This window comes from Varanus komodoensis, unplaced genomic scaffold, assembly GCF_004798865.1.
Source record: "Varanus komodoensis strain SLA01 unplaced genomic scaffold, ASM479886v1 scaffold27, whole genome shotgun sequence".
Classification (NCBI taxonomy): domain Eukaryota; kingdom Metazoa; phylum Chordata; class Lepidosauria; order Squamata; family Varanidae; genus Varanus; species Varanus komodoensis.
In genome coordinates, this window is record NW_025335701.1 from 13300559 (window position 1) to 13321545 (window position 20987).

Here is a 20987-nt window from a genome sequence, read left to right on the forward strand (position 1 = left end):
TTTAATTTTGTATACCACTTTGAGAAAACTTACTTGAAATGCTGGGTATAAACAAATAGTGTTTTTTTATAAAGCAGAAATAAATGCCTTGCATTTACCTCCATACACCAAACAGACAATGATATCCAACTGATATACCAATTCGAGGCACTCTTTTGCCCTACAATATATGGCTTTGCTTAGATACCACTCTCCCTGGAATTTATACTTTATTCTTGAATCCCCCCTTTGACTGAGACCTTGAAACTTATTACCACTCTGGGACTTAGCCGAGACTAAAAAACAAGTTCTTGGCCAACACCACCAGTATAATCATTTCTTCTGTGGCTTTACTCATTTCCCTTTCGGGAAAAACAAAATGTGTGAAGAAAATGGCTGGAAGGGGAATAGTAAGAAGCCCAGGCGCTCCACTATAATGACTTCCTATGCTGGGCAAGTTGTTTATTTTTAGTTGCCCTCAACAGCCAATGCGAGTCAGCAACCAGGAAGAGGACAGAGAGTCATTCAGAGGTCAGACAGCCGTATCACTCTTTCATTGTAATGTTCAAATCCACTCTTAAGCTTTAGGATTCAGTGTGTTTGTTTTTGTTGGCTGACAAATGCTTCAGACACCAGCACACAGCTGCTTTTCCATAATTATAGCTTGCCTATGTGCTTTTTTAATGCAAGGTGATCATGTTGAAATTAACATTGTTTAATGATTCTGTTTTCTTCATCTTACCATAGTATGGTACACTAACTTCTTATTCCGACATATCCTTGAAGCCAACATACGATGTACATATTTTTTACAAAAAATCAAAGACATTTAGAAAGAAATGGGGGGAGCTTAAACTAACATTAGCTTTCAGGGCTGCATTTATAAAGCACTCTGGAATGACTGTGTCAGCATAGACCAATTCTTTTTACTTGGCCTGTTTCTCATTGTGTGTAAGGTACAAGAGCAAGATGGAAAATACTACACTGTTAGTTAGATTTAGACTTACATTTCGCTTTGAAATAGTATTACATATATAGCATTTACTTTTTAATCATAGCATTACTGTGTGCACCACACAATTATTTCATTATCCCAGTATGATTAAGTGGAGTACTGAAAGTGTAAAGAAAGTGAGACAGACAGATGCATATTCCACTTTGAGACCCCAGGAGAGTGATGGGAGCCATGGGGAGCCAGATGCTTCAGATACCCAGATCCTAGGCTGGAGACAGATTTCTACCCCCAGAGCTGGGGATCCACACTCCAGGACCCCTACCCCTCATAGCCAGCACAGCTGCCTCTGAGAAGAGACCTTGAAGAACGGGTAAAGGGGGTGTTTCAGGGGAAGGGGAGGAAACGGGAGCTGCCAAGATACAAGCCATCCAGCGTCTTCTCCTCCTCTTGTAAAGTGCCTGAAAATGAACAGGAAGTGCAGTGGAGGCAAAATTGCTATCAGTGCTTCGCTTGCTTTGCATTGGATGCTCTTAACGCCTCTGAGCACACAGCATGTCAAGAAAGGGTAGAAAAGTGAGAAGACCCTCAATGGAGCTAAGTTAAAAAAAAACTTTAGTATGTCATCATGTTAGGTGTTATCTAGTGGCTACCCCCTTTTCCCAAGCAAAGGTCATTCACAGCTTTATTTCTCTTCATAGCTCACCTTTTGACAGCTGTCAAGACAAAACCAAACTAAAAAATAACAGTCTTGACAGCCTTTCTCTGATAAGGCCATGAGGGGCACTTGCTGTCCATGACAGTAAGTTCTCCCTGGACATTGTGCAGGTATGGGTATTTTGGACTTCTGAAAGTGCTCAAGTGTGTACTTGCAGAAGTCCAATTAAACATGTGCGTGTGTGCAAGCATGCACGCACATGCCTATTTGGGGTGCAGTTTTTCTTTTCTAAGGCCCAATACTCACTGACAACCTTTTTGAGATGCTCTTGGGGCACTTGGAAAGGCTGTCATTACCTGTAAAATCAGAGATCCCTTTTCTTGACCTAAAAAAACCCCCCTGAAAACAAAAAACTAGTATGGTGGGTAAAAGGGGCAAAGAGGCTACAGTGAGTATGGAATGTCTTGCATTCAAGGTGTGGGTAGCTGTGAGGAGCAGGACTGAGCCAGTCAATCTAAAATGTTGCTTGGGCATTTATGGGTGGGTGGACCTAGTCCACCCCATCTCACCAGGAAACTCACATGCTGGTTCCTAGTACACACAGTATGGTTGGTCACTTGGGTTCAGACACCTGACAACCTATTGTGGGTGCAACAAGCCATGTTGCTGATGAACAAGCCCCCTTGAGAGAAAGACTCCAAGTTCTCACAACATAACCCATCATGGATTGTTAGCCACAATAGATTTTCATGAAGCGTGAGCCTTGTCAATTTGTCTCTGTGCCCAATCTCTTAGCTGTAATCTTTTAAGAACTGTTATTACTTTTAGAGATTGGCTCTAGCTTTTGACAGTGATGTATTGCAGCCTCTCTTTGCAGGTCTTCAATTTTTCAAATGACTGTTTCTCTGAGTAATTTCTATATCGCCAGTTTGACCTTCAACCCAATTTGATAATTCACTGTTTCCAGAGTATTCGTGCACAGTCGATAACCTATTATGAAAGTGTAGGAGAGTGAAATCAACAGGTTTCCTTCAACATATTACTCTATAAACAATATTGATTTATTTTAAAAGTAAATTCATACTAAGCATCTTGGCATTTACCCTGATAATGTAAAGAAAATAGCCTTCCCACTCTCATAACAGCTGTTGACAGCAAGGTAGTAGGCACAGTGACCCTAATGGAGGGACTGTGGTATTGGGAGAGCCAGTGGTTAAGAGCGTGAAATGGGGCTCAAATCTGGGTTCTAGTCCCCTCTCAGCCATGGATCCAACCGGGTGGCCTATCACAGACTCTCAGTCCAACCTGCCTCACAAGAGTGTTGTTCTGAGGATAAGATTGAGAGCAGGAGGAGAATGAGGTAAGCTGCTTTGAGTTCAGTATAAGTTAAAAAGGGCAGGTTATAAATCAAATAAATAAAGGTAGAAACTCCACAGTATGAAGGCTTTCACCTCTTGCATAGTTTTACCTCATAATCACGGAGCTTGCAAAGATGTAGACACCTGCATGGTAAAGTAAGAAATAGCGCCACTGAGGAGCAGCCAGGAGTATCCTGGTCACTGCTGCCACTCATGGAGTAGGTCTCCCTACTACAGTGGTGGTGGTGTGCTGTGATTATTAATCTCTCTCATGTCCTGTGGTCTGTTCTGACAACTTGGGGGAGGGGAGGGGGGAATGTTTGCTAATGAGTGCAAAGGCACTGAGATAACACGAGGCCCTGATTTAAACTTTTTAATGATCGTGTTACAAATTGTTTATATTGACCATTATCAAACTTTTGCTCCAGAATTAAGGAAGTCTTTATCTGCCTGTTAATGCTGATTTATATATATCAAACGAAGGATATATCCAAAATGGTCTCAGGTGGATTAAATTTTTGGTTTTGTAGCAGTAAGAGTGAGCATAGGAATAGTCTCTGGATCTGTGCATAGAACATGCCCTACCTGAGCTATTACCCTTCCCTCAAGGTGTCAAACAGGTCTTACTGTGTTCAGGATAAAGGTTGGAGCTACTGGACCTAAATTCAACATATGTTAAGTTTGCTTAAGCCGATAGAAATAAATGGCCAAATATTCCTAAAGCTGTGTCAGATTTAGACCTTGCTCTCCACATAGAGTTTTTCTTTTCTTTTTTCTTTTCTTTTCTTTTCTTTTCTTTTGTAGTGTTTTTGTTTGGCATGTGCTTCTGGATATTCATGACATCACAATTTATTGGGTACTTTGTCTTCAGGAAATGAAATGGCACTGAGTTGACAATGAAGCTATGTATTGTGAGCCGCACAGAGAGCCCAGATATGGGCTATTGTAGTGGCATACACATAGAAATAATAAATATATATATGGGAGCCAGTGTGGTGTAGTGGTTAAGCGCATGGGACTGGGACTCAGATGATCTGGGTTCTAGTCCCCGCTCAGCCATGGAGCCAACTGGGTGACTTTGGGCCAGTCACAGACTCTCAGCCCAACCTACCTCACAGGGTTGTTGTTGTGGGGATAAGATGGAGGAGGAGAATGATGTAAGCTGCCTTGAACCCTTTGTAGGAAAAAGGCAGGATATAAATAAATAAAATAGGTGAATTGTAACTTGATTGTCATCTGGCTGGTGATTAGCAGGGAAGGTAACAGAGCAAGTACTTGCTCATATCTAGCTTGGAAATTTCCTTTTAAAAATGTTCAAAAGAGCTAATAGATATGCTGGATGAGGATGCATTTTTCTCTCTTCACTGAAGACAATCCTGGCTTTGCAGAAACCTGAAGAAAAGGTAGTGATGTCTGTGATGCTGATGGCTACCAGCTGGTTCATTGAGGCATATGGTAAAGTCAGCTGTTGTTTACACAACTCCACACAACAATGAACCAGTTTGTCTCTAAGGTATCACAGTCTGTTTGTCTTTTTGCTGAGGCAAACTAGCAGATGCTTCCTGCAATTCATGCATAACAATTCATCAGAATAATTAATTAGTTTTACTTTCTTCTGATGTTTCTGCATTGTAAATGAGCTATTGGAAGATAAATTAATCTATTTTCTATGTTTGTAGTGATCTGGATTATTGATTTGGATTCATATAAGCACAGTTTCTATCATCCATGTCAGTGCAGCAGAACAGAAATGTTAACAATCTTGGGTTCATGCACTAGAAATGCCATTAAGGATTTTTTCCTTTCAGATATGTTCATGTGTGCACTGTGATTCTGTAATTTGAGTGGTTTTCTTTGAATTGTTGATAAGCAATCTTAATGGCTGGTGTTTTGGATTGTACTCTTCCTATTTCAAGGATAGAAAATAACTGAAAATAAATTAGAGCTATCCATTAGTTATTAGTTGCTTAATAATAACTATTGCTTAATATTAATAACTATTTGAAATTAGTTATTTCTATGATTTAAAATGTTGCTACACACCATCGATTTTTAAGAGCCATTAAGAGAGGTAATAAAAGTTAGTGCTGCCTGTAAAATTTAGTTTTGCTTCTCACCTTTTCCACTCCACCTATGTAAAGATGGAATTGATTTCTCAACAAATTAAAATGATCAGAGTTTGAAAGAGGTGCATTGGTTGTTCTTTCAACAGGTAAATTAACTTCCTATTCCATAGCACAAATTAGTCTTCTCCAGCCTGACACCTCCAAATGTGTGTGGCCTACAGTCTCCATCATCTGCAGACAATAGGTAGGCGCTTTGGGGAGTCGTAGTCCAACATATATAAAGAGCTGCAGATTGGGGAAAGCTAGCATACACACCAGGCAAGTTTATACATCATAGCAAACAACCCTGTGTGGTTACCACAATTAATGTTCCCTCTCCCCACAATCTACCTGACAGTGATTTGTATCCTAGAGTCATAGAATAGTAGAGTTGGAAGAGGCCAAGAAGGCCATTGGGCCCAACCCCCTGATGGTGCAGTTTACCAATTTATACCATCCCATTCAGATGAATGTCCAATTGCTTTTGGAATGTCTCTAGTGTGGGAGAGCATACAACCTATCTAGGGAAGTGGTTCCACTATTGTATTGCTCTGATAGTGAGGAATCTGTTTCTGATATCTAGTATGAATCTGGGTTGTCACAACTTGAGTTGATTATTCCATGTCCTTGGCATCAGCAAGAAGAGATCTTGACCTTCCTCTTTGTGACAGCCTTTGAGGTACTTACAGAGGGATACCATGTCCCTCCTCAGTCTTCTTTTCTCAAGGCTGAACATGCCCAGTTCCCTTATTATCTCCTCATAGGGCAGTGTTTCCAAACCCTGGATCATTTTTGTTGTCCTCCCCTGGACCCTTTCTAATTTTCCTGCATCTTTCTTAAATCTTGGTGCCCAGAACTAGAGACAGTATTTCAGCTCAAGTCTCACTAGTGAGGAGTATAGGGAACTGCTACTTCTCATGTTTTGGAAATAATATTTCTGTTAATGCTTCCCAAAACAGCATTTGTCCTTTTGTGCAACTGCATTGTATTGTTGTCCACAATAATGTCAAGGTCTTTTTCTATTTCAATATCAGAAGCCACAATCTCCAAGGTGGCCTGGACATGCAACAGGTAGTGCAAAATTGAGCATCATCCCAAATATCCAACATGGAAATCCACACTGCCTCTTCATGAGAAACACTCCAGTGCCAGACTCACATCTGTCTGCAGCTAGTTTCTCAGCTACCAAAAAAGTAGACATGGTCATCATCAGTTGCTGCAGAAGGGAACGAGGTCTGCTCTGCTGCGTTCCTGAACAGAGGCAACGTGCAAAATAGGCTGGATATTCAGGGCATCCTGCAGAAAACCTCTTTCCCAATGTGGGTGGCTCCTCATCACTGGAATACATCTCCAAAAGGCATGCAATCTAATTGCAAGCATATCTAGATATGCACTGGCAGCCACCATTTACAGCACTCCCCTCCTTCCTTCTCAGGTCTTGCAATGTTGCCGCTGCTGTTCCCAGAGAGCCATGTGAGAGGGGAAGATGGGAGGAAGAGCAGTCAGGGTCTTCATACATTGAAATGAGGAGGAAAAGCAGGTTGCCATGGAAGTGGGAACAGGCCAACACACAGGAGGTGAGAGGCAGCAGACTCCACCACATGGGGAAAGCATTGCACACTGTGCTCGTGCACATGGCACAGTGTGAAAACTGCACCTTCAGGTGGCAGGGAACATGCACACACAGTAGCCATCATGATAGCACTAGTGCTGCCTCTGCAGCAAGAAGGATTCTACCCTGCTCAGGAGATTGACGGCTGAGAGTTGGCCGAACACCGAGAGCATTGCTCTCCCTGGCTTAGAGACCTGCATATCAGCCTAAGCAATTGCCAGAGGAGATGCACTGGAGCGTTCAAGAGGAATGGTGGAGAAGGGAGGTATGGGAAGAGAGAAATGGATGCCAAAGTTAGTCAATATTAGCTTAGTACAAGACAGGTAACCTCTTGAGCTAGGCCCTCCAAGTCTTCTGAAGCTCATCTACCTTTATGTCAGATGCATGTCAATTTATGGTTGAGTCTTTGAACTCTTCTTTGGATTCTCCCCCTGTGGTATGAGACAAAGGTTTGATGTGCTTCTCCCTCCATTGCTAGGAAAAGTGCCCATCCCTCTCTTGTCCTTCATTTTCATAACCTGAAGAAGGATTGTTGTTGTTACGTGACATCAGGTCATCTACTTATGCTGATCCTACGAATGAATGTCCTCTGTCCTCCAAAATGGCTGTCGTTGACAGCCATGCTCAGCAGTTGTAAACTCAAGGCTGTGGCCTTCTTTACAGAATAAATTGTTGCAACTTCTCCAGGAGGAATGGCCTGCTACTTGGCAGAGACCATCACCCCGTTATGCTGAACAGAGAGTTAGGAGAAGTAGGAATGCAGGTGAACATAGAAGTAGAAAAAGAAGGATTGCTTTGCCATTGAGTACTGCCACTTTCAGTGGGTGCCCGAGGCTGTTTCTGGAAGGGTGTCCTCCTTGGCTGCTTTCTGGGTCGCCCTGCCACTTCTAGTGCAGTTCTGACTTGCTCGGTTTCTACATTTCTGTTTTTATTGTCAAGTGGCTTGTTTGTTTGTTTGTTTGTTTAATTATATTTCTACACTCCATAAGCCTGGAGATTCCCTGTGTGGTTCACAAGATCAAAAAAAGAAAAACAACATCTGATATAAAACAATCATTATAAATTCATAATAATATATTTAGTGTACATACAGTAATGCTTTAAAACAATAATCCACCCACCATGCCTGGAGCTAAATCACTCTAGAGGTACAGTAGTAAAATGCAGTAAAAATGGGGAAAATCTATTAATATAATGGGAACATAAAAGTTTTCACCTGAAAGAGCAAAGAGTGGGTGCCAATTTGGGGAGCTGATTCCACAAATGAGTTGCCACAACTGAGAAAGTCCTTCCCTGGTGGTCACACTTCCTTTGGAAGGAGCTCTTTGAGAAGGACCTCCATTGATGATCTCAGGGTTCAGGTAGGCATATAACGGAAGAAGGCATTCCTTCAGATAACCTGGCCCAAAACTTTAGGACTTTTAATGTTAGCACTTTGAATTCGGCTTGGACTTCAATCGGTAATCGATGTAATTGATAGAGGACTGGTGTGATGTGTTTGTGTCAGCCAGTCCCTGATAGCAGCCTCACTGCTCTATTTTAAACCCTCTGAAGTCTCCTTGTATCAAGGAACCTCTTGGTAGGCATAATCTATGGGCCAAGGCAAGACATTGTCATGCAAAGGGAAAATGTTAATGCTTTGTAGTTGCTAATGCAGCCTGTTTCTAAGCATAATTTTCTAAGCAAAGAGGACTCCCCAAAGAGGTCCGCCTGGCACCGTCGTTACTGGTTTTTCGGCGCCAGGTAAAGACCTTTTTATTTAAACATCATTTCAATTGTTAAAACATATGATCTGGCCTGGGCAACTTCTTCCTTCTCTTTCTCCTCCTATATTTTTATTTTATACTGATAATTTTAACTTTGTATTTGTAAATCAATGTATTTTTTGTATTGTTATATTTAATGGTAATTTTATTATGTACTATTGTATTTCAATGTATTTTATCATGTTGTAAGCCGCCCCGAGGTTTCGGCAAGGGGCGGCATAGAAATGTTATAATAATAATAATAATAAAAAAAAATAATTTAACTAGGTCAAATTGCAGTATCCTACAGCTGACTTCAGCTCAGTTAAAAAACTGATAGGAATCTAGAATCTAAGTATTTAGTAGAAGTCACTGATCTTGAACCGTCCCAAGTCTGCTGGTTTAAGTACTGCTTGGTAATTTGCTCATCATAAGCTAGTTCTACTATTGTTATTAATCAATCAACTAATAGACAAGGTCATACTATGGTCATTGGGCAAGTTCATGCTATGGCTGATGGGAGATAATGATGCCTGTTGTATCATCTAATTAACATAGAGTATGCTTGGAATGCAACCTTGTGATAAACAAACACCTGCTCACTATTTCTCATGTCTGTTCTTTGTCCATCTCCGCTGTAAAAAAAGATAAAACAGATCCCGTGTTTCACAATCCTATTGCTTGATGTCAGTTGGTGTAAGGGTTAAAATGAAGATGAATCCATCAAATGGTTTTATTTGAGCCCTGGAGAAACAGGAAGCATCTTATCCAATGAATGCAAGCTGCTTGCTTTTAAAAACAACACACGAGGATATCTAGACTGCAGTGGTGCTTGCTTTTGAATCTCTTCCAACACAATGCAGGCATTCTCCGTGATCGGAATATGTCCAGCAATTACTTACCGTATTATGTGACAAGATTTAAGAATCTTTTGTAGGAATCGTTTTGCACCAAGTATTTTTGTATCTATGTCGTATTAATATTTAAAATGAAACAAAGCCCTGGGAACAGCTATAGCTAATTTATATTACATCATTTAGAATTATAAAAAGAACAGTGATGCAGACAAATTATTGCACTTGCTATTTTAGAAATAATAAGGAACCATTTACTCATTGCCTACTCCATCCTGAAAGCACAAAACAGACTATAATGATTAAAGATGGATCTAAATGTTACACAACTTCCTTATATTGTATCATTCTTCTTGTCCTTACAAATATATGTCTGTAAGTCCTTGGCCGTACAGTCTAAGAAATTGTACAAGTGAAGGGGAGAAGAGGGAAAAATAATGGTAGGGAGAGTTTGGTTTAAGAATGCCAGGGTTATTTAAGCTATTGAAATTCAGACCAGACTGATCCCACTGGCATTTCTACTGATAAGAGGGTATGTGACCTCTAGGTAGCTCTTACTTGGTACTCTGGCTATGGACTGGAGTCTGTGTTTCCCTTTGTTTCTGGTCGCCAGGGACCCCAACAGAATTATCACTAATTGGGTGCTCCTAAAAGAGGCATGCACTCAATTTATGGTATTTTAAGAGGATGTAGACACAATTGTTTTCAATTTGCAGCCCTCACATGTTTTGCTATTGCTTCTTCCATCTCTATTTTTACCTGAAAAAATTGATGAGGATAAAAAGATAAAATAACTTTTTTATAATTAGCATCATAGTGAACAGGAAATACAGTCTAAGTAATGACAACATCTTTCTAGGTTCTTCTGAAAAGCAGTATAGCACCTTACGTACATTATCTCAGTTATGTTTATAATAAACTAGAAAGGCAGGTCAATTGTGCAATTCCAGGTACTGCTTGAAAACAACACATTTCATCACAGTTCTTCATCATGGATCAGCCCCTTATATCTTACGGTACTGATAGGACAGTGGCTGTCTGTTGGACAGAAGAGTATGGAGTTACTTGTTTTTATTCCTCTGTAATGCAAACCTTTTCATGAATCCTCTCCTTAGCCCTTATTTCCCATGGATAATGGACCTAAGTGCAGATACTCAGGATCTGGAAGGCAAAATAGCAGGGGGAGGAAAGAGGAGGTATCGAGTTGGGAAAAAGGAAGGTGCCTTTCCCTTACTGCTCAGACAAATAGTGAAAGCACCTAAGCTTAGAAGAACAGTGGAATAATACAGGGTGGCACAGGGAAATGCAGTATTTTCCATTGATGTTCAATGCACGAATAAACACATTACAAAATACATTTTATGATGAAATGTATTGTACAGGATATGCAATTAATGATGGTAATCCATATGCATTCAATATTCATTTCATGTCTTGAAGATAACATCATGAAGGTGCTGTCCATTTCTCTGTATACATTCTGACAGCCTGTTGTGGAAATTCTGTATTGCTTGATGTAACATGTCAAGAAGAATACCAGTGATTTCTTCTTCAGCCCTCCTTTTTAGTTCAGCAATGGTTGCAGGATGTGAGCAGTACACTTGGCTTTCAAGATGTCCCCACAGAAAAAAAATCACAGACAGTGAGATCTGGGGATCTCGGAGGCCATGGAATGTTACCGTTGCATGAAATGACACACCTTGCTAACCATTGTTGAATAGCTGCCATTGATTGTCGAGCAGATTATGAAGACACTCCATCCTGTTGAAACTGTTGAAGCTGCAGGTTTGAGTTCCTGCACAATCTGCAATTTGTAGGGATGGAACTTCAACTCATGCAGTATTCTCTCCACACTTTGTTGCCCCGAATGTAGTGATGATGCATGTGGTCGAATGGCAAAGGCAGCTCAAACAGCCTCAAAATTCTCTGGTGTGCAGGCCTTTCAAACACCACCTGGAGACTTCTTTTTTAAGGCTGAACCCATTTCTTCGAAATTACTCATCCATGTTATAATCGCATGAGCAGATGGGACACAATCATGATGGCCGAACTGGTAATGGCACCGAAATTCCCTTTGCACAGCAGTCACACTATCACAATTCTTATAACAAGCTTTTACAGCGAACGCTCGTTGCGCACCACTCCACTGCTCCATTATAAGTAATGGAAAGGGGTTCCAAACGAGGTTGCACTGGTTCCAAACAATTGCCGACGCCCCAGGGTCACCAACTCCTAGTTCCAAAATGTCCCATTTCCCTGCACCACCCTTTATAAAAGTGTATATGAATGGGATATATAATACAAAGTATATATGGGAAAATGGCTTTATACTTGCATTAAATTGCTAACTAGTAAGATCAATATGATAGGGAAAGCAAGTGTCTCCAAGCCTCCAACCTCTTTGTCTCAGCAAGCACTTCTACAATTTTGAGAGTGTTGTGGACTCATTTGCAAAATGGCTGTCACAAGGGGCTTGCCTGTTCATAAAATGACTGCCACATTTGGAACATTCATTTGCTAGAAAGCAACAGGTGGGAATAAAAAAAAAGTCGCTTGCCCAAGAACTTAAGTACAAGGCAGAGATGGGACCTGAGCTTTAAAATGCAGAACTGTTTTGAACTGAAAGATGTACTGGAAGACGTTGCTTTGTCTTGCAGCAATCCAGCCTTCCAGTTATGTATATAGAAGAAGTATAATTGAAATAAGGAGGGACAGAAGCATTGTGGGCACCAAAACAGGTATCTGTGCGCAACATGGGTCCCTGTAGGCACCATGTATGATATCCAGGCGCTGTGCAGTTCCATGTCCATCAGTGATGCTGAATAAATAAGTATTCAGCATCTGCTGGCTCAGCTACTGTGTTGCAGTTAACCATGGTTGACCTTGGCCAAAGAGAAGCTGTAAAGTGCTTCCTGCACGTAAAAATTCTCACTTTTTACGTGCAGGAAGAAAAGAATTGTATCCTAAGGTAAGAATGAATGAAACTGTGAAAAAAAGAAATGTAATGTCTATAGTATAGTGTTTGCTATCGTCTGTGGTGTCAGGCATCCTCAGGAGGCTTAGAATTGATCCCCATGAATACAGGGGTCCTGCTGTAATAGTAATTTTTGGTCATAGGAAGGTAGTTTATCTCCTTGCCCCTTTTGAGCAATTCCATTCCTTTCTGGACAGTGTTGTACTTGACATAAGTAGCTATTTGTCTGCAGAATATGGAATAAGATTTACTTGGAATATGTACATATTATTCCTAGATACTCATTTAGTGTTTGACTGATTTTTATTGTTTTGTAATTGCTTACTGTATCATTGTTTATGTGTTATTTGTAAACCGCCCAAAAAACCATGCGGACTAGGGGGGGTGGTATAAAAATGTAATAAAATAAATAAATTCTAACTTTCCCTAACATCACAAGTTATTTTCTTCCTGTTCTTTAGTTAAATATTTTATATGAAGCCTTTACATCTAGTTAGAGACACAAATAGCTACACTTATTTTGAGAAGGGGAAGATGGAAGTTGTGTTCTTCCCTCAGGGATTTTAGCAGTTATCTTCACAGTACAGACTTCATTACTCTTTGATCTGCTTTGTACCTTTAGAGAAGTGATGAGGCTGAAAGAAGAGCACTTAGTAACTGTATTTGGTACAAGACTTTATCCAGTAAATAAAAGTAATGTGAGACTAAAATTCAGCAGGGAAGGAAAGGCAATGGTTATTTCAGTTTAAGGGGGGAAATAATCTTAAGGCTGCATGCCTTGTTTCCTCCCACATTAACTTATTTGTGAAGATGCACTAATAAATGGAAGGCACGAAAGTGCAGCTGGTTGAGTATCTATTCTAAACTGAAATTGATTACTATGAGTCCTAGTTCTTTTTTTAAATGAATAATAATATTTATGTATATATTTTGTCTTTCCTTTCCAGAGCAATGAAATGGCAGAACTGCAAAAAATTCGGATGAAAGATGAAATAAAGGAATACAAATTTAGAGAGGCAAGACTACTTCAGGACTATACAGAACTTGAAGAAGAAAACATTACTTTGCAAAAATTGGTTTCCACACTAAAACAGAACCAGGTGAGCACAGAATTATACAGACTCATTACCAATTTAAGAGGGCAACTATATAGATTTACATGCAGAGGGTCCCAGATTCAATTCCTGGTAACTCCAAATTTAAAAAAGAAAGAAGATACCTCATTTACTAGGGCTGAAAAGGCTACTATCTGTGACCTTCTCAGGGTGGCATCTGATGGTGGCAGAACACTGGCCTAAACTGACCTTAAATCCAAGTCATCATTATCCAAGAACAATACATATAATTGGAGAATATTGGGCATCACTGTGGGCTACAGGCCTTGGGTAGTGGCCAAGTTTATCCTACTTAGAGTAGACCTATCAAAATTAATGGCACTTAAGCAAGTTAGTTTAGGCAAACCTAATGACTTGCAAGTCCCATTAATTATTTTAATTAAGTAATTTTCAGTTAGTTCATTAAATGGACTAACGGGGACAATCAAACCCTTTCCTGAATTATTAAGCAAATTCTTTAAAAATGCAAGGGGAAGAAATTATTGGTTTGTAGAGTGCTGGGTTAGGAAAGCTATTCTTGGAAGAAAGCTAGTATGTACACTGTATACAGATTTCCTAGAGCAGCAACTTAAGATGGATATATAATTTTATAATATTTATTTTATAGTATATATTTTAGATAAAATTTTAATTTGTATTTAGCATGCGGTTGTCACTTCCTACTCATGGTTATTTACAGGTTCTGAGGGCAACATGGTCCTTCAACTTTGCCTCTGTATCTAACCAGCACTTTCAGCAAGTTTTTGAAGGCAGAGAAAATGCATCATCTAATTGTCAAAATAAAGGAAGGGTGATTTCATGTGTTTTCACTATTCCACTATACTACAATGCTAGCAAGAGGTTTATGTTATGTTAGTTGCGAAGTCGTGTCCGACCCATCGCGACCCCATGGACAACATTCCTCCAGGCCTTCCTGTCCTCCACCAACCACCTTAGGGAATCCACCTAAGCTCACACCAACTGCCTCAGTGACTCCATCCAGCCACCTCATTCCCTGCCTTCTCCTCCTTCTTTTGCCATCTATTGTTCCCAGCATTAGGCTCTTCTCCAGGGAGTCCTTCCTTCTCATTAGGTGGCCAAAGTATTTGAGTTTCATCTTCAGGATCTGGCCTTCTAAAGAGCAGTCAGGGTTGATCTCCTCTAGGATTGACCGGTTTGATCACCTTGCTGTCCAAGGGACTCAAAGGATTCTCCTCCAGCACCACAATTCAAAGGCCTCAATTCTTCAGCGCTCAGCCTTCCTTATGGTCCAGCTTTCACAGTCATACATTGCACCTGGGAAAACCATAGCCTTGACTATACACACTTTTGTCGGCAGGGTGATGTCCCTGCTTTTTAGTATGCTATCTAGATTTGCCATAGCTTTCCTCCCCAGGAGCAAGTGTCTTTTAATTTCTTGGCTGCAGTCCCCATCTGCGGTGATCTTGGAGCCCAGGAAAATAAAATCTGTCACTACCTCCATTTCTTCCCCATCTATCTGCCAGGAAGTGATAGGACCAGATGCCATGATCTTAGTTTTCTTAGTTGAGTTTCAAGCCAATTTGGGGTCTCCTCTTCCATGCGCATCAAGAGGCTCTTTAGTTCCTCTTCACTTTCTGCTATTTGGGTGGTATTATCTGCATATCTGAGGTTGTTGATATTTCTCCCAGCCATCTTAACTCCAGCTTGTGATTCATGTAGCCCCACCTTTCTCATGATGTGCTCTGCATATAAGTTAAATAGGCAGGGCGACAGTAAACAGCCTGCTGAACTCCTTTCTCAGTTTTGAACCAATCATGGCTCTGTGTCCAGTGCTCACTGTTGCTTCTTGACCTGCATATAGGTTTCTCAAGAGACAAATAAGATGGTCTGGTACTCCCATCCCTTCAAGAACTTGCCACAATTTGTTGTGATCCACACAATCAAAAGATTTAGCATAGTCAATAAATCAGAAGTAGATGCTTTTCTAGAACCCCCTAGCTTTCTCCATGATCTAGCATATGATTTCTGGTTCCTCTGCCTCTTCGAAATCCTGCCTGTATTTCCGGTAGTTCTCAGTCCAAATACTGCTGGAGCCCAGCTTGTAGGATTTTGAACATAACATTGCTAGCATGTGAAACCAGAGCAATTTTAAAAAAGCTTTCCTTGAGAAGCTTATTCTGCACAGCTCATCATTTCTGTCCATTCTGTACACATTCCAACCATCAAAACCATGCCAGGACACCTCCTTTTTCAACCCTAACCCTACCCTGGTGCACACCCCTAACCCTAATAAAGGGGTAAACTTCCATTGAAAAGGGGTGGATATTGAAAAAGCCTTCTTGTGTACATTTTTCTGCACAGCTCATCATTTCTGCCCATTTCTAACACATTCCAACCATCAAAACCATGCCAGGACACCTTATTTTTGTAACCCTAACCCTACCCTGGTGCACACCCCTAACCCTAATAAAGGGGTAAAGTTCCATTGAAAAGAGGGCTATTTTGGAAAAGCCTTCCTTGAGTAGCGTTTTCTGCACAGCTCATCATTTCTGCCCATTCTAAACACATTCCAACCATCAAAACCATGCCAGGACACCTTGTTTTTCAAACGCTAACCCTACCCTGGTGCACATTCCTAACCCTAGTAAAGGGGTAAAGTTCCATTGAAAATAGGGCAAGAAGCTCACGATCTGACCCATAGTCAGCTCCCTGGTCTTATTTTTACTGACTGGTTTGAGCTTTTCCATCTTTGGATGCAGAGCACATAGTCAATCTGAGTTCTTTGTTGACCATCTGGTGAGGTCCATGTGTAGGGTCGTTTCTTGTGTTGTTGGAAAAGAGTGTTTGCTGTGGCCAGCGTGTACTCTTGGGAAAATTCTGCCAGCCTTTGCCCTGCTTAAATTTGTACTCCAAGGCCAAATTTGCCTGTTATTCCGGTTATCTTTTCACTTCCTTCTTTAGCATTCTAATCCGCCATGATGATAAGGACATCATTTTTGGGTGTTAATTCTAGAAGGTACTGTAGGCCTTCATAGAACCAGTCACCTTCATCCTCTTTAGTACCAGTGCTTGGAGCATAGACTTGGACTATTTTGATGTTGAATGGTTTGCCTTGGATTCAAACTGAGATCATTCTATCATTTTGGAGATTGTATCCCAGTACTGCTTTTCCTACTCTTATTGACCATGAAGGCTACTCCATTTCTTCTGAGGGATTCTTGCCCACAGTAGTATACCTGATGGTCATCAGAATTAAGTCCTCTCATTCCTGTCCATTTTAGTTCACTGATTCCCAAGATGTTGCTGTTCAGTCTTGTCATCTTATGTTTGACCACATCCAGCTTGCCCTGATGGATAGATCTTACTAGATGCATAGATGCATAGATTCCATGTTCCTATGCAGTACTGTTCCTTACAGCATCGGACTCTCCTTTCACCACCAGATACATCCAAAACTGAGTGTCCTTTTGGCTTTGATCTAGTCGCTTCATTCATTCTTTCTGGCACTACTAATACTAGCCCTCTGCTGTTCCTCAGACACCTATTTTATTTTATTTATATTTATATTTATATTTATTTTATTTACTTTGACCTGAAGGGCTCATCTTCCAGTGTCATATCTCTTTGCCTGTTGATACTGTCCATGGGGTTTTCATGGCATGGATACTGGAGTGGATTGCCATTTCCTTCTCCAGTGGATCACCTTTTGTCAGAGCTCTCTGCTATGACCTGACCATCTTGGGTGCCCCTGCATGGCATAGCTCATAACTTCATTGCACTATGTAAGCCCCTTCGCCACAGCAAGGCAGGGATCCATGAAGGGGACCAAGAGGTGAGGTATTGCAAAAGGAGGAAAGGAAGTGCTGCTTGTATAGTGCTTGTTTTCTACAAGGAAAGCAAAGCTAGATTCATTGAATTAACAGTTTATTAACAGGCTCATGTAGAAAAGCTCATAGTACAATAATATTCTCCATCATTGTCTTAATATATCGATGCTCAAAATGATTTGGGGACTCATACTAGTATGACAGCAATGCTGGTGTTGTCGGGTCAGGTGAGCAAAGTACCAAAAAGGGGAAATTGGGCTTGTTTGAGTTCAGTGGATTTCCTGCCAGCTTCTAACTGCAATTTGTGCATATTTTTCAATCTCTAGGGAAATTTGCACAAATAAGCACCTGAGAAACATGTGGTTCCAGGATGATTTATGCAGAATCAGACAATTTATGCAAATCAGCCTATCCCACACTAATCATGCTTAGACCCATATGGTTTGTGAGCGCTTATCTGCACAAATTGCCATTTAATTGCCATTAGCAATTAAAAAACATGTATGCACCATGGTCCATCTTAGGAAAGCAAGTCCTCAAAATGACCCCTAATCAGCCCACTTCTAATCATACAACCTGGGTAGAACTTTTAGGCTTGCTTAAAATAGTTTTTGGGATCCAATGTGATACTTAGAAGAAATATATATCGAATTTAATTCTACTTTATAAGGAACCTAATTAGCAGGTTGTAAATATAGGTTGTGTTTGACTTTCTTAAATAAATATTTTTTTAGAAAAGGCACATTTGTACTATTTTTTGTTTTCTTGTAACTCAGAAAAGTATTCTTACTTTCAAGATACACTTTCATGTTTAGTTATAGCAGCTGATTAATTTCTGAGATTATTCATTTCATTGTTTCTGTTCCTTCTGCTGCTAGCAAAGAGCAAGCCCTTTCTCATGATGTAGGAATATTGGTAAAGTTGAATAATTTAAGTGTTTATTTTCCAGGGAACATTTATCTCTTTCAGTCCAATCTTTCAAATTTGTCCCTTCTCATGATTAGGTTTTGCTCTGTCTTTTTATTTTTAAACACACTTACACGACAGCCCTATTTATGTCTACTTGGAAGTAACCCCTATTGAACTAAATAGGATTTATTGATCTTAATGTATAGAGAAACTGTTTGAAAAATATATTCATATTTGTATGAATTTGCATCTAGATGAGACTTTTATTGTGCAGCTGCCTGTCTCAAACTCAGAATTTTATGAGGACATTTAATCTTTCTGTGCTTTCCCAATGCTTCTCCCTTGGTTGTCTCAATATAAAATTCATTTTTCTCTGAGAGGAAATGATGGAATAGCTGCACATTGCCTTTTGATGGTTATTAGTATGAAGAAATGTTTTATCTGGAAGGACCCTTAATGGGTATTTTCATTAAATCATTTCCTTCTCAACTACTTGAGTAAGTGTTATTTTTATTTTTTTAAAAAGCTCTGGTGTATTTTTATAAGACTTTTTTCCCTCAGCACCTCCTGAATTTGGATTTCTGCCTGTGAGTGTCTGTATAATGAATGTATGTTTTATCTGCCTCTTCAGAACAAAATGGTTATATCTCCAAGAGGGCCATTCCATGGTCAAACCATCCCAGACACCATGGAATGCATTGGTTTTTCCTCTCCAGGGCTGTAGACCTTAGGAAGGGAATCTGGTGTCTGATTCCTCAGCTGCCATAGAAAGAACTGTACCATCTGCTTGCCAAAGTGGCAAAAGTGGCATTGGTGAGGTCTGTTAAGGGAGCACAAGGATTGCCATGGCCCTTCCAGCCGCATTTCCATCAGTGCTAGTGCACCCTCTCTAGACTGACTCAGGGGCCTGTCTAGAGGAAAAAGTAAAACACGGAGGACCAAAATCACTGTTGTCACTCCTCCAACTTTGTTGGCAGCAGCTTGACAAGGCATTGAATGCACGGCAGTTTCTGAATTCAAAGGCTTCTGTTTGAAGTAGGTGTTACTCATAGGATTACACCCTCTTAGTCTTAGACTAAAGAACGTATACGCACCAGGAGCCCTTGTATTTTCCTTTCTGCCTTCTCAAATGTGATGACACACTTTAAAATCAATGAATTCCTATTGAGAGATGAGTTTCATGAAATGTTCCTGATAATGTTTTTTCACCTGCAGGGAATGTGGGGAAAAGGTATAAACCTATTTAGATTTCACTGCATAAACCTTTTAGGGAAGTCAGACTAAAACAATGACACAATAATCTTGGTTCTAAGCACCTTTCTAGTGGCTGCTTTAGTAATATCAGTAATATCTGGCCCTTTCCTCGCCCATTGATTGTGTGTATGTATAATCTCTCCTTTTTTGACAACTTAGTTCAACAGAGGCAGCAAATGGCAGGTTGTTTATAATCCAATTTTTAGTATTATGAATGTTCTCTATCTTATCTAATTCAGGTTGAATATGAAGGTCTGAAGCATGAAATAAAACGATTTGAGGAAGAAACTGTATTGCTTAATAGCCAACTAGAAGATGCCATCCGGTTAAAGGAGATTGCTGAACATCAGCTAGAGGAAGCCTTGGAGACATTAAAAAATGAGAGGGAGCAAAAGAACTGCCTGAGGAAGGAACTTGCCCAATATATCAATCTAAATGATAGTATGTATAATAACCATATTAATATCTCAGTAGATGGATTAAAGTTTGGTGAAGATGGGAATGAACCTAATAATGATGAAAAAATGAATGGACACATTCATGGACCTCACATGAAAATGAATGGTGACTTTCGGACTCCCACGGTTAGGAAAGGTGATTCTTTAAATCCAGTCTCTGATCTCTTCAGTGAGCTCAACATCTCAGAAATGCAAAAACTGAAGCAGCAACTGATGCAGGTAAGATTTGCCTTTGTACATTAAAAAGGAACTTTATTATCTAATACATGTATGTAACAAAAGCAGTTCTTTAGGAAAAGCAATTTCAGAAGAGAAATTTGGATGGAGAAATAGTGGCGATGGGGAAGGGGATGGCTACTACTTTCCTAACATGAAATCCTGGTCCCTAGGGGATTTCTTCCTGTGGGGTTCCAAATGCACATGTACCCTACAAATACTTGTTTGGAATTTGATGGGAGGAGGTGTGTCTTTGAGGAACTATTTAGGCCAGACAAATGGAAGGCAAAGAAAATGTTAAATGTAGTAGCTGCTCTTGCTCTGTTATTACAATGCTCCAAATTTGTTTCCCATGCAAACAGCTGTTGGGCTTTTGTTATAGGCATATCTGCATGCTATATATATGGTGATGGTACTTCATGCAGTGAATGTAATGATGATCGAACCACAGTCATTCTTATTTTCATTGACTAGATGTTTAAGCAATTCCTGCTCCTAGCATTTCCTATCAAGGTTACATTCAACAGTTTTCTTTTTGATCATGTTATGTAATACAAAGACATTTCTTTATTCATTTTCTCTGCCCAAAAATTATTTCACAGTTCCCAACCCTTAATCTGGTAGATCCATCCAAACACAAAATGTTTGGCATCTATTTAAAACATTTCCTTTCCTCTTAATATATTTACTAGGACATTTGTCCTAGGAATTAGAGACCAAAAGAAAAAAGAAAAAAAGAAGGCAGTGGTGGTGAGGAGTACAAGAAAAAGGGGTGATGATGTTACACACTTAGCTGTATTCAAAGCTCTTGCTAGATCTTGGTACAATCTGCTTTTTTTAAAGAAAGAGAATAGAAGCTACTTCTGCCTTTACATGGCCATGTAGAACTATATATATTGAGTTAATCTCAGTGGCAAAATGCACCCAAAATATTGTAATATAGTTCTAGAGGCCTCAAGTTGTCAGACCACCTATCTGTGGGTATAGCTCTGAAGGAATTAATTTTTCCC

General features: G+C 40.0%; 1 protein-coding gene across 6 annotated transcripts in view; it reads left to right on the forward strand.

Moving 5' to 3' along the window:
• The window catches only part of BICD1 (BICD cargo adaptor 1), a 121963-nt gene that overhangs the window by 59481 nt on the left and 41495 nt on the right, over positions 1-20987 (forward strand). For 5 of the 6 annotated variants that reach the window (XM_044434297.1, XM_044434298.1, XM_044434295.1 and 2 more), the window contains 2 exons: positions 13185-13337; positions 19510-19980. In XM_044434297.1, coding sequence (XP_044290232.1) covers positions 13185-13337; positions 19510-19980 — 624 coding nt within the window. The remainder of the gene's footprint in view (positions 1-13184; positions 13338-19509; positions 19981-20987) is intronic. The other variant, XM_044434299.1, reaches the window with a different exon arrangement.